Genomic DNA, 14,115 nt, shown 5'->3' with positions numbered 1-14,115 from the left:
TGCTTAATTCAGGTTTTAGACATTTGAACTGGAAATGACACCCCAGGGATACCTAAAGCATCCCAAACTTGGCATCAGGGCCTCTACTTAAGTAATTCTAAATTCATGACTCTTGAAAGAAACCAAACAATGTGTGATGTGCTGGGTGTATTTATAGTGTTATAACACTGGGAAATAGGAGTTATTTTAACCCTCTCATCAGGCTTTGGACCCTAGAAATGACAAGATAAACTTCATGCTGATGTTTATTTCAGGAAAGCATCTTTCCTGTCTGGGCCTGAGCAGGTTTGAGAACCCTTTTTTTCCCTGTCATGACTGAGAGCAGCACTGGAGGAACAGGAGACAATTTAAATGTTTATACAAAGCCAAAAAGCCTCACTGATGTGCCTGGGAGTGTTAAATTGGGAGAACTTGGAGGAGCTTCTGAGATGGAAGAAATGAATTTGGAGTTTATTGCTCACAGTTCCTCTCAGAGCAGAGAGGAGACTTTGGTGTGTGTTTTATGGCAGAGATAATCTGTCAATTAAAGTTCTGCCATTATGGCAGGTTTGTCATGATTGTGAGACTGGCAGCTCTAGGATAGTGCTCTTCTCTTCCCAACAATAGCAGCATTTTAAAGAACAAATTTGAATGCAGAGGGAAGAACTTCCTAAAAAAACCCCTCATTTAGATTTTAAACTGTGGGGAAGATACTGCTGCCTTTGAATTGCCTTCCATCATTTGAGAAAGATGTCACTCAGAAAACTGAAAACTTGCCTTTTTTAGGCCAGTTTGGAAATTATTCCCTCTGGGGTGGAGTGTTGCAGGTACAAAAGTGTTCCTGTTCTTTGTGGGGAGGTGGATGAATGCTGGGATAACCTGGATACAGGAAAAGCACAGGCTCCCACGGCTGAGGTTTTCAGACTTGGGGGTAGGAAATAATTCCCTCTGAGGTGAGGTGTTCAAGGTAGAAAAGTGTTCCTGTTCTTTGTGGGGAGGTGGTGAATGTGGGGTGACCTGGTCACAGCAAGAGCAGGGGCTCCCACAGCAGGGTTCAGCCTGGCTGGAAGGATCAGGCCTTGGTGCTGAGCTGGAGCAGGTGTGGGTGTGGGCACACCCTGCCAGGGCTGGGATTGGGGAGCCCCTGCAGCTGGGTTTGTGCTGGGTACCTCACAGAGCCAGCCTGGGGCAGCCCCTCTGAGCTCAGCTGCTCACTGCCCTCCCTGGAGCAGCACCCTGGGGGTGCCATGCTGGGAATTCCAGGGGATCACCCCACAGATCCCTGGGAATTCCAGGGGATCACCCCACAGATCAGTGGGCATTCCACAGGGATCACCCCTCAAACCACTGGGGATTGCACAGGGATCACCCCACAGATCAGTGGGCATTCCACAGGGATCACCCCACAGATCCCTGGGAGTTCCAGGGGATCACCCCACAGATCAGTGGGAATTCCAGGGGATCACCCCACAGATCAGTGGGAATTCCAAAGGGATCACCCCACAGACCCCTGGGAATTCCAGGGGATCACCCCACAGATCCCTGGGGTTTGTGCCTGCAGCCTCTCTGAGCTCCAGGGGCTGCTGGATTTGCTGTCACAGCTGGATTTGCTGTCACAGCTGGATTTCCTGTCACAGCTGGATTTGCTGTCACAGCTGGATCTGCTGTCACTGCTGGATTTGCTGTCACTGCTGCTCAGCCTGGCTGCCCTGCAGGAGAGGCTGGGCTGGGCAGGCTGAGATGGAAGCACAACCCCTGAGTGCTCTCACTCATCTCAGTGATGTTCTGAGCACATTCCCAGTGGATTTGCTGCTGTTCCCTGCCAGGAGCAGCTCTGGCTGTCCAGGGGCTCAGTGGGACACAGCATGGGCAATATTCAATATTCACCTCCAGAGGTGCTGGAATTTTCTTTTCCCAGAATGGCCAGCTCTGATGAGAGCAGGAGCTCCTGGAGGGGGAGCAGCTCTGGGTGCTGCTGGGTCTGGCAGTGATGCCACACTTGCCCTCACTGAGAACTCTGTTCAATAATGAGCCTCTCTCCTGTGCTCGGAGCAGCTGAGCCAGACTCACAGCCCTTTCAAACCCAGCTGCTGCAAACTTCAAAGTCTCCTCTGCTTTTGTACACCCAAGGCTTTGGCAGCAGCCTCTGCCTAGGAGAAAAGCCCATCTAGGCTGTGCTTGGTTGATAATTAGAGCTGAGACTAATACATCCCAGAGAGATGCCCAGATTTTTGCCCAGATGAAGGGATTGCAGCAGCCTGAGGGCAAATGCAGGTTAATGACTTGCATTAAAAGGGAGCAGTTGCAGCTCTTGCCCTGTTGGGTGCAGGAGAACCCTGGGAGCTGGGGTCTGATGTGCACTCAGTGATTATAAACAGGTTAAAATCACTCCCTGCCTACCTGTCTGTGCCTGCTGAGGCACCACAGGCACCACCTTCATGGCACTGATTCATTTGCTGCAGGTTTTTTTTTCCATTTTAGCTGGCACTGCTCATGAATTTCCAGGGTGGAAGGTAAGAAATGAGTGGTTGCTGCTCCAGATCTGAGTAGGAGAGGCAGATCAGCCTCTCTGATTCTGTAAATCCAGCAAGGATGGGCTTTGGGGTGAGATACAAATCCAGGTGTTCAGCAGCTGCCTGGAATTAGCCAGCACCTCCCAGGTGTGCACAGAGCTGAGCACCTCAATCCTCAATTTGGGGAAAGCACAGTAGTTAAAACCAGAATAATGTAATGAGAGTAACTCTTACACGTTTGAAACACAAATTTAATATTTGGCACAAAACATGGAATGAATGTTCTGAAGTGTGGATGTGGGAGCAGGAGCTCATCCAGCTCCTTGACATCCTGCAGGATTCAGCTGAGCCTGGTACTGTAAAAATCAAGAAGAAAGGAACAAAAACCAAAAGGAAAAGGGACTTGCAGGATTTTCCCCCGTTGTCACAGCCAGGCTAACACTGAACACTGCTTTCACCTCCCTTTTTGTGTCATCCCTCATTTTCCATGGAATCACACACTTGGGCAGAACCCAAGTGCTGAGATTCTCTCTTTAAGAAGAAAAAATCCTGTTTTTACTCCAGGCATGACCAAGGTTCTCTAAAGATTTGTTTATTCCAGTGTCACACCTGACTCTGGCTCTGCCTGAGCTATTCCTGCTGCAGGGAGGGAGCCTTGGAATGGGGATATTTGGGAATTAAAGGGAACACTTCTGCTTTTCTGCTGACCTTTCCTAAAGATATCACAAAAAAATTATTGGATTCCCATCCATGTTATTGGGTGGGAAGGGCTCCTCCCTTCAGCACTGAGAGCTTCCTCAGCATTATTCTAACTGGGATTATTTAAGGAGAGAGGCTGCCATTCTGCTGTCTCCAAATTTCTGTGCTCTCCTGAGACCTGATAAACACAAGGAATCTTCAAAAGGGAGGCTTTTTCTACTGCTCTCCAGGGTTGTTATTATTATTTTTAAGCCTCTTAGGTTTGAGGAGGGGATGTGAAGTTTGAGGAGGGAGTGTGGGCAGGGACAGGACGGTGCAGCCTCTTTGAGGGGAGATTTGCAAATGCAAAGCAGGGCTGGAAAAAGCATTTTAATACTTGAGGGTTGATGCACTCCAGCTGTGAAGAGGGTTTGGTAATTTGTTGAGGAGCTGAAGGTGGATGGCAGTGAGCTGTGAATGTCAGCTGGGATGAGAAGTTATCTCTGTGCTTCAAACAAAGTTCCTCTGTTGGGATTGGAGATTTTTGTTCCTTCTCTGTAAAACCAGGGCACACCAATAAAAAACATGGAATCACTGCTGGCAGAGTGTGACCTGGTGCAGTGATGAAATTCCAGGTCTGACTTGAAACTTTATAAAATGTGAGCCCCAAATGCCAAATCCCTCTGTGTTTGCAGAGGGTTTCACGCAGATCCCATCAAACCAGCCACGATGAGCAGTGATTTTGGGGTGCCCCTTGCCCCCCCAGGAGCTCACCTTGCCCTGCTGTGTTCCAGGTCCAGCTGTGGTGCCTCACCAGTACTATGGAGTCACTCCCTGGGGAGTTTATCCTGCCAGCCTCTTCCAGCAGCAGGCGGCCGCCGCCGCCGCCGCCACCAACTCAGCCAGCCAGCAGAGCACGCAGCAAACGCAGCAGGGCCAGCAGCAGGTAAGGCTGGCACCTCCTGCCCAGGGACACCTGGCTCTGGCTGGGGAATGACCCCCAGGGATTGGGAACTGCAGCCCCTGGCCCTGCACAGGCCCCCGGCAATCCCAGCCTGGGCATCCCTGGGAGCGCTGTCCAGGCTCTGCAGCCTCTGGGCTGTCTGTGCCCATTCCCACACACCCACTCCCATTCCCATGCCCATTCCATTCCCCTGCCCATGCCCATTCCATTCCCATGTCCATGCCCATTCCCACACACCCACTCCCAATCCCATGCCCATTCCATTCCCCTGCCCATGCCCATTCCATGCCCATGTCCATGCCCATTCCCACACACCCACTCCCAATCCCATGCCCATTCCATTCCCCTGCCCATGCCCATTCCATGCCCATGTCCGTGCCCATTCCCACACACCCACTCCCAATCCCATTGCCCATTCCCCTGCCCATTCCCATGCCCATGTCCATGCCCATTCCCACACACCCACCCCCATTCCCATGCCCATTCCCCTGCCCATGCCCATTCCATTCCCCTGCCCATGCCCATTCCATTCCCATGTCCATGCCCATTCCCACACACCCACTCCCAATCCCATTGCCCATTCCCCTGCCCATTCCATTCCCCTGCCCATGCCCATTCCATTCCCCTGCCCATTCCATTCCCCTGCCCATGCCCATTCCATTCCCCTGGCCATTCCATTCCCCTGCCCATGCCCATTCCATTCCCCTGCCCATTCCATTCCCCTGCCCATGCCCATTCCATTCCCCTGGCCATTCCATTCCCATGTCCATGCCCATGCCCATTCCATTCTCATTCCAATGCTCATGTCCATTCCATGCCCATTCCCATGCCCATTCCCCCACCCATTCCATTCCCCTGCCCTTTCCATTCCCGTGTCCATGCCCATTCCCATGCCCCCATTCTCATGCCCATGCCCTTGCCCATTCCTGTGCCTCTTTCCATTCCCATGCCCATTCCCATGCCCACTCCCATTCCCATTCCTGTGCCCATTCCCATGCTCATTTCCATGCCCATTCCCATTTGCATTTTCATTCCCATACCTATTCCCATGCCCCCATTCCCATTTCCGTTCCTGTGCCCCTTTCCATTCCCATTCCCATTCCCACTCCCATGCCCATGCCCATTCCCATGCCCATTCCTGTGCCCGTTCCTATTCCCATGCCCATTCCTGTGCCCATTCCTATTCCCATTCCCATGCCCATTCCTGTGCCCATTCCTATTCCCATTCCCATGCCCATTCCCTCTGGGGAACAGCATCAGGGAGAATTCCTTCCCAGGAGGGGTGTTGGGACAGTGTAAGGGGTTGCCCACTGGAGTGGAGTCCCCGTGCCTGGAGGTGTTTTAGGAGAGCCTGGGTGTCACTTTGTCATCACTCAGTGCCATGGTCTGGGTGACAGGGTGGTGTCAGCTCACAGGTTGGACTCTGTGATCTCAAAGGTCTTCTCCAACCCAGCTGATTCTGTGGAAAACCCAACCCCAGCCTCCCCTGACACAGCTGCAGCCATTCAAAACCCTCATGTTCTCCATGACTGATCGTGACCTCAGCTCTGGGTAGTTTTAAATGAACAGAAAACCCTTTGGCCTGTCCTGAAGACAAAGGAACAGGAGCCACCTGTACATTTGTAATTTGATTTATCCATCATGCCCGTGGAGAGAGGCACATGAACATGGCTGGTGGTGAATTATTGTCAGAGCTTTGGGGAGCACCAGTGGGTCAGGCTGGGAAGGGCCTGAGCTGTGCAGCAGCAAACCCCTGGTGCTGTTGGTGTGTGAGGGGGAATCACCAGGAGCCAGAGCTGGCCTTCAGTCCCCTCAGCAGCTCTCCTGTCTCATCCTTGGTTATGGCAGAATAAAGAGCAACTGGCAGCTGAATTTTTCAGCTCAGAAGCTGAAAACCCTTTGAAAACCAAACCCAGTGTCAGGAGGTGTTCTAAGGCCTTTACAGATGCAGCAGGCATGAGCTGAGAGGCTATTAAAATAAAATATCTCAGTGCCAGTGGCCTTTATGGGATGTTTCATTACTTTTATGGCCGTGGAGCCGGCATGAGTGGGGTCAGGAGCGGGATTTGGAATGCAAACCTTGCTCTGAGGGGATGCAGCAGGGATTGTTTGCATTAAAAGTGCTGAGGCAGAGGCTTTGGGAACCTGGAGCACTGAGTGTGGACACTTGATTTGTCACCCTTGTGACATCTTAATAGTGTGTTAATAAACCCACCAGCATTCCAGTGCTGCAGTCTGCACCCCCTGGAATTCTTGGCTCCCAGAGATTCCCTGGGCTGGAGGGTTCCTGTCAGTGATGGAGAGAGCCTGGGAGACTGATTCAGAGATCAGAATCTGATTTCATTATGGGATACAAACACTTAGGTACTATTTTAGGGAGACTGGTAATGTGTACTGCAGTGATTAGGTTAAAATCACACACACAAACTTATGCATACAACAACATCCCTTGCTTGCAGAGTTTACTGGGATTTTCTTTTCCTGGTAAATCCATCTGATTGAATCTTCTTGCAATCCAGGTCTAATTTTCAAAGTTCCGTTTGCTTTTGCCAAGGCATCCTGTTATCAAATCTCTTCTGTCAGCCAGGTCCAGAGTCCATCATCTCTCTTGTGTCCCCCAACATTCCAGTAGCTTCCTGTGCAGGCTCTGGCAGGCTCGGGGGCACCTCCCAGTCACTGAGCCTGGGCATCCTCCCCAGCCTCTCTGTGCACAGTGAGTGTTTCCTGTTAATAACTCCAGCAGGTGACACCCACAATGTCACCTCTGCAGCAGGATGTGCTGGGGACACGGGGCTGGCTCCTTTCATAAGCTGAGCTTGCAGGTTCCTGCACCAGCTCTGAGCGAGGCTCTGCCAAGCCAGGCCTGACCCAGGGCATTGCAGGGTGGCCACTCTGCCATTGTGAGCAGCAGCTCGTCCCTGCAAACCCCACTGTGGGTCTCTGGTCATGATTTCCTGTGGTTTAAGTCTTGTGTCACCAGGTCTGTGCCCTCTGCAGGGGCTGGTGGCTTGGAGACACCCAGGTCACCTCCTGTCACCTGCCCCCAGCTCCTGAACTGGGCTGTGTAAGGTTTCTGCTCAGAGGGCTTTTAGTGGGGCTGTGACAGGGACCAAACGTTAGCTGGGCTGGGCAGGTGGCTGGTACACACTTGTGGCACAGGATGGGTGTTGAAGGTGGGATCAGGGAATTAGAAAGGTTAGAGAAGCCCTCTAAAGATCATTGAGTCCATGCATTGACCCAGCACTGACCCCTGTTGCAGGTACCACTCTGTGTTTTGCACGCTTCAGGGATGGGGACTCCACCACTCGCTGGGCAGCCAAAGCCTGAACACCCTTCAGTGAAGGAATTTTCCCTGGTGCCCACCCTGAGCCTGCCCTGGCCCAGCCTGAGGCCGTTCCCTCTGCTCCTGTCCCTGTTCCCGGCTGTGCCCTCCTGGCAGGAGCTGTGCAGAGCCACAAGGGCCCCCTGAGCCTCCTTTGCTCCAGGCTGAGCCCCTGCCCAGCTCCCTCAGCCTCTCCTGGGGCTCCAGACCCTTCCCAGCTCTGTTCCCTTCCTTGACTTGCTCCAGCCCCTCCAGGTCCTTTTCAAGTGTGAAGAAAAGTGAATTAAAGCAAAGGAGAGAAGTTTCCCCCCTGGTGCTGCTCCTGCTCCTGCCTGGTGACAGTGGCTCTGTCCTGGACCCAGAATAACCCAGTGGCTGTTGTGTCCTCTGCAGGTGCTCCGTGGAGGAGCCAGCCAGCGTCCCCTGACTCCCAACCAGAACCAGCAGGGCCAGCAGACGGATCCTCTGGTGGCCGCCGCCGCCGTCAACTCCGCGCTCGCCTTCGGCCAGGGGCTGGCAGCAGGAATGCCAGGTACCAGCACTGCCAGGCCAGGAGAGCCTGGGAAATGGCATCTGCCAGGGCTGCCTTGGCCTGGCACCAGCACTGCCTGCTTGTGTTGGGCTGGGGGTTCATTCTGGGGTTGGGTGTGTCCCCAGCTGGCAGCACTGAGGGCTCACGGGTGACCTTGTGGCACAGGTGACAGCAGTGTTATCTCCCTGTGCCTGCACTGTACTCCAGGAATTGATTGCTCCTGTGGAAAATCACCTCCACGTTTTTCTGTGGACCTTTCAAGCTTATGGGATCTGTATTTTAAACCTCAGAGGTTTCTTAGTCCCGTTCATTCATCTTAGCTCTCCATCCCTGCCAGGTGCTTGACTTAACAGGGGCTTCCTTCCATGATTGCTCTTCCAAGAGGCTTAAAAAGTGGGAAAGAAAAGGGATAAAAGGGAGCAGGGTTTAGTTCTCATTTCTAGCTCTTCATTGGAGGAGCTGCTGTAGGAATTCTGACTCTGATCCCTGAGGCTTTGGGGTAAAGTGCTGCTGAAATTCAGTTATTCAGGATATTATTGTGATGGCAAAGCACAAACCTGAGCTCATTAGAATAATGTGCAGATATATCTTGCTGGACAAATGTAAGGAAAAAAGGATTCTTTGGGTTTCAGGTCTCCTTGCTGGCACTGGCACGTCATTGTTAATTCGTTTTTTTTTATTTTATTTATAAGAAGAATGTTGCAGTATTAAGTTACAAAGTGAACTGTGCAGATTTCCAGCAGTCTGCAGATTTCCTTTAATCTCTGTTATTTGGGCTGTATTTGCAAAGCAAATGCACACATATATACAATTATAGATATATGTTTGTACCTGTATTTGCAAAGCAAATATTCCCAGGGAACATTCTCTTAGTGACCCCCCACCTTAGAGAGTCACTGCATTTAATTGTATTGTTTTCATTTAATGTAAATTCCCTAATGAGGTCCCTAAATCACTGTATTCTGTCAGTCTGCTGCTGTGTGTATCACCAGCATTTATGAGAGTTTATTTACATGCATTAAAGAATATTTTATGGTACCAACCTTCCAAAATACAGAAGTGGAAGTTCCCTGTGGGTGCACCCAGGCAGCCCCAGCTCTGAGCAATCCCAGCACATGTTGTACATATGGTGGAGCAGAAATGAAACCCCTTTTTAGCTAAATTAGCACTGGTTACAGTGTAATATAGAAGATTCAGGGGGCCAAAACTCTTTTCTACCTGAAATTCTTAGTGCAACATTGTGGACATTTTTGGGGAAAGCAGGGCTCTTCTTGCCTCCTTTTTTTTTTTTTTTTTTTTTTAAATTCAGCTTTTCCTTTGAAAACCCTCTTACACTGCACTCACCTGGACATGGCTGATGTGTTTGTCACCTGCCCTGTCACCTGTGCTTGCCTCTGCAGGTTACCCAGTGCTGGCTCCTGCTGCTTATTATGACCAAACAGGAGCCCTCGTGGTCAATGCCGGGGCCAGGAACGGCCTGGGGGCTCCCGTGCGCCTGGTGGCCCCTGCCCCTGTCATCATCAGCTCCTCTGCAGCCCAGGCAGGTGAGTCCTGTCCCTCCCTGGGTCAGGCAGGTGAGTCCTGTCCCTCCCTGGGTCAGACAGGTGAGTCCTGTCCCCCCCTGGGTCAGACAGGTGAGTCCTGTCCCCCCCCTGGGTCAGGCAGGTGAGTCCTGTCCCCTGGGTCAGGCAGGTGAGTCCTGTCCCCCCTGCTCAGGCAGGTGAGTCCTGTCCCCCCTGCTCAGACAGGTGAGTCCTGTCCCCCCTGCTCAGGCAGGTGAGTCCTGTCCCCCCTGCTCAGACAGGTGAGTCCTGTCCCCCCCTGGGTCAGGCAGGTGAGTCCTGTCCCCCCCTGGGTCAGGCAGGTGAGTCCTGTCCCTCCCTGGGTCAGGCAGGTGAGTCCTGTCCCCCCCTGGGTCAGGCAGGTGAGTCCTGCCCCACTGTGCTCAGGCAGGTGAGTCCTGTCCCTCCCTGGGTCAGGCAGGTGAGTCCTGTCCCCCTCTGCTCAGGCAAGTGAGTCCTGTCCCTCCCTGGGTCAGGCAGGTGAGTCCTGTCCCCCTCTGCTCAGGCAGGTGAGTCCTGTCCCCCCCTGCTCAGGCAGGTGAGTCCTGTCCCTCCCTGGGTCAGGCAGGTGAGTCCTGCCCCTCCCTAGGTCAGGCAGGTGAGTTCTGCCCCCCCAGTGGTTCAGACAGGTGAGTTCTGCCCCCCCAATGGTTCAGGGAGGTGACATCAGGTCCCTCCCAGTGCCTGCTGTGTCCCCAGTGTCCCCACCCCTCCGTGCTCCGCTGGCAGTGATGACAAACTTGCCCTCACTGAGATCCATCAGGGATTGTTGTTGAGAAACATCCTCTGTGCTCAACTTGGGCTGAGCCTCCGGAGCAGCCACGGAGAGGGGCAGCAGCAGGAGCCTGAATGATTTTCATGGTATCATGAAATCATGCCATGAGTTTCATGGCAGGTACTTAAATTTGTCCCCTGGCACCAGATTTCACACCTGCTGGAGCCTTCAGAATTCCCAGTGTCTCCAGGGAGAGCTCAGAGCCCTTGCAGGGCCTGCAGGGGCTCCAGGAGAGCTGCAGAGGGACTGGGGCCAAGGATGGAGGGCCAGGAGGCAGGGAATGGCTGCCAGTGGCAGAGGGCAGGGCTGGATGGGATCTTGGCAATTGGGAATTGTTCCCTGGCAGGGTGGGCAGGGGCTGGGCTGGAATTGCCAGAGCAGCTGTGGCTGCCCCTGGAGCCCTGGCAGTGCCCAAGGCCAGGCTGGACATTGGGGCTGGCAGCACCTGGCACAGTGGGAGGTGGCCCTGGGGTGGAACAGGATGAGTTTTGAGGTCCTTTTCAACCCAAGCCATCCCAGGATTTGTGCTTTATGACAGCACCGTACCTAAAATGGCCTTTGCCATGAGTTGCTTTGTCATTTATTTGGGTTCCTTGGGAGTTCAAGGCTTTTAAAAGGATTTTTCAATCTGTTGGTGTGAGCAGCCCCTGCCAGCACTGGGCTCAGATTATGAAATGGGCCTTTTAATTGTTTTGTCATAGCTCTTGTTTATTTTGCTTTTTCTTTAACTTTGGAACTGGCTGAAAACCAAAAGTCCTCGGGTTCGATGTTCTTGGCACTGAGGTTCATGTTTCATGTGCTGAAGGATCATTTCAATTATTTCAAAACTCTGGTTTCTTAACTGGCCCTTGCAAGTGTGAGGCTGTACTGATTGGACTCTTGGGTCTTTGGAGAAAGAGCCATTCCTGGTTTTGATCTGTGCAGCTCCAACAGCACAAGAGCAGCAAGAACAGCTGGGCATGGCTGGAGTCTGGGGGCTGTGGGCAGCTCAGATACAATAAACAGAGATTTATGCTGAGTTTGGTCCTGAAAGAAAAAAATTGTAGCAATTCAAAGAGATCTGCTAAGTTTTAACTTCCAGAACTGTGGTGGTGCTCACAGGGGTCTCAGGTTGAGGGAAGAGACTAGAATCTGACTCCATGTTTCAGAAGGCTGATTTATTATTTTATGATATATATTATATTAAAACTATACTAAAAGAATAGAAGAAAGGATTTCATCAGAAGGCTGGCTAAGAATAGAATAACAAAGAATGATAACAAAGGTTTGTGGCTCGGACTCTCTGTCCGAGCCAGCTGGGCTGTGATTGGCCATTAATTAGAAACAACCACATGAGCCCAATCCCAGATGCACCTGTTGCATCCCACAGCAGCAGATAACCATTGGTTACATTTTGTTCCTGAGACCTCTCAGCTTCTCAGGAGGAACAATCCTAAGGAAAAGATTTTTCATAAAAGATGTCTGAGACACAGAACTGTGATGAAAATGGATTTCTCAGTGACTTTTCCATTTTTCTCCCATGATTGTGTCCCACAGCCGTGGCGGCGGCCGCGGCGTCGGCCAACGGAGCAGCCGGGGGCCTGGCAGGGACCACCAACGGCCCCTTCCGGCCCCTGGGCACGCAGCAGCCGCAGCCCCAGCCCCAGCAGCAGCCCACCAACAACCTGGCCTCCAGCTCCTTCTACGGCAGCAACTCCCTGAGCAGCAACTCCCAGAGCAGCTCGCTGTTCTCGCAGGGCTCGGCCCAGCCCGCCAACACCTCGCTGGGCTTCGGCAGCAGCAGCTCCCTGGGAGCCACGCTGGGCTCGGCCCTGGGCGGCTTCGGCACCGCAGGTGAGGAGTGTGGCTGTGCCAGCACTGCCAGCCAGGGCTGGGACAGAGCAGCAATGGGACAGGGCTGCTGTGCACACCTCTGTGTTGGTGTCACCACTATTGGGGACGGGATGTGCCTTGGCTTGTCTGGCTCTTGATGTTGAACCAAACAGCAGCACTGTGGTGTTTCACCCACAGACACTTTTGCCTGGCTGGGTGTGTGGTGTTTCACCCACAGACACTTTTGGCCGGCTGGGTGTGTGGTGTTTCACCCACAGACACTTTTGGCCGGCTGGGTGTGTGGTGTTTCACCCACAGACACTTTTGCCTGGCTGGGTGTGTGGTGTTTCACCCCACAGACACTTTGGGCTGCCTGGGTGTGTGGTGTTTCACCCACAGACACTTTTGGCTGGCTGGGTGTGTGGTGTTTCACCCCACAGACACTTTTGCCTGGCTGGGTGTGTGGTGTTTCACCCACAGACACTTTTGGCTGCCTGGGTGTGTGGTGTTTCACCCCAGGGACACTTTTGGCTGCCTGGGTGTGGGGTGTTTCACCCCACAGACACTTTTGCCTGGCTGGGTGCTGCAGCTGGCACTGCAGACAAGTCCAGGCCTGCAGGAGCTCTGGTGGTGCTGGGATGGAGCTTCCCCCCATAACAGGGGCTGCTCCTGGGGTTTCCCTCTGGCAGAGAAGCTTTAAGGGGATGGTGAAGGAAAGGAGTCAGTTCTGATGGAGGCTTTGGATCCAGAGCTTTATTCTGGCCCTCAGGCCTCTGAGTGCAGCACCAGCTCCCACAGAACTCCCTGAGCCCGTGGCTGCTGCTCCTTTAACCCCGGGGAGAGGGGCAGGGAAGGGGCAGGGAGGCACCAAGCAGGGACAGGAGGGGAGGGACAAAGGGACAAAGGACACCTGGATGGCCCAATGCCCCCCAGGGGTAGAGGGCATCCTTTGGATCTGCCAATCACTCGAGGCCCTCTGGAATGCCAGGAGTGCCAGACAGTGCTGGGAGGGGAGAGGAGAGGGGACTGACACACCTGGGAGGGAATCCTCAGGGGAGGGACCCGGGGTTCTGAGCTAAACCCTGGAATCACACTGCAACAGCTGTGGTTCCTCAGAGGCTGGAGGTTGGATGATTTGTTCCAAGAATGGAGCTTGGCACTGTATCTAAGGGAACTTTATAAATAGATTTATGTGTGTTGGGTGTTTTAGTGGTGGTACTGGTAGTGATACCTTGCATGCTTCGGTGTGTGAGACAAATGATGGACAAAGCTATCAAGGAAATTTTTATTATGCAAGAGAGAGAGGTGGGAAGTGGATTCACAGAGAGTTCTCAAAATCTTACAGAGATAGTGGATGAAGATATAGCCATGGAGGAAGGTTTTGAATTAAGACTTTGGAACTGGTGAGACATTTTTGAAGAATGACTTGTAATTGCTATCAGACATGACTTACTCCCTTTGAACTGACTGGACTTTCACAGCATTAAAATTGCTGTGTTGTAATATGGCAATGCTTAATGTGAGCAAAAAGATGCTTTAAGCAAGTAATAAGCAGATACATTCTAGTAAAGCTGTGAAACACAAGGTGGTTAATAAACAACACAGTTACAGAAGTTTCTTTTGCATTGAACCAAGGGGGAATTGTGGGAATCACCAACAGGACAGGACCCTTGGGGAACAGCCTCTTGAGCTGTTGAAATCCTATCATCAGTCTTATGACATGGTTATGGCAGTGGGAAGGTGCCAGCAGCTCACACCCCACAGAACTCAATGTTACAGCTCACTTTAAAAGTTGGGACATGGATGTGGGAGAGGGAGCATGGGCAAGGACCCTGTGGGGATCTGAAAATGCCCACAGTGCCCCCCCAGCTGGGACCACAACAGCACAGGGGGAGGCAAGACATGGAGGAATGCAGAACACTGATTATATGAGGTGTCAAGGAGGCAGCTCCACGTAATCAAAATGCCTGTAAGGCTT

The 14,115-nt window shown here is 52.5% G+C and overlaps 1 protein-coding gene and 1 non-coding gene across 9 annotated transcripts in view; both read left to right on the top strand.

Moving 5' to 3' along the window:
* The window catches only part of PUM1 (pumilio RNA binding family member 1), a 94,461-nt gene that overhangs the window by 51,611 nt on the left and 28,735 nt on the right, over positions 1–14,115 (top strand). For all 8 annotated transcript variants that reach the window (XM_071453510.1, XM_071453507.1, XM_071453509.1 and 5 more), the window contains exons 10-13: positions 3,965–4,116; positions 7,850–7,988; positions 9,389–9,532; positions 11,862–12,158. In XM_071453510.1, coding sequence (XP_071309611.1) covers positions 3,965–4,116; positions 7,850–7,988; positions 9,389–9,532; positions 11,862–12,158 — 732 coding nt within the window. The remainder of the gene's footprint in view (positions 1–3,964; positions 4,117–7,849; positions 7,989–9,388; positions 9,533–11,861; positions 12,159–14,115) is intronic.
* LOC139603112 (small nucleolar RNA SNORD103/SNORD85) lies at positions 1,960–2,044 on the top strand. The gene has a single exon (XR_011683579.1). It is a non-coding gene; the product is annotated as a small nucleolar RNA SNORD103/SNORD85 (small nucleolar RNA).

Source organism: Agelaius tricolor, unplaced genomic scaffold (genome assembly GCF_023055355.1).
Source record: "Agelaius tricolor isolate 1412-34295 unplaced genomic scaffold, bAgeTri1.0.p SCAF_36, whole genome shotgun sequence".
In the NCBI taxonomy this organism is placed as follows: domain Eukaryota; kingdom Metazoa; phylum Chordata; class Aves; order Passeriformes; family Icteridae; genus Agelaius; species Agelaius tricolor.
This window is presented reverse-complemented; position numbering and strand designations above follow the sequence as displayed.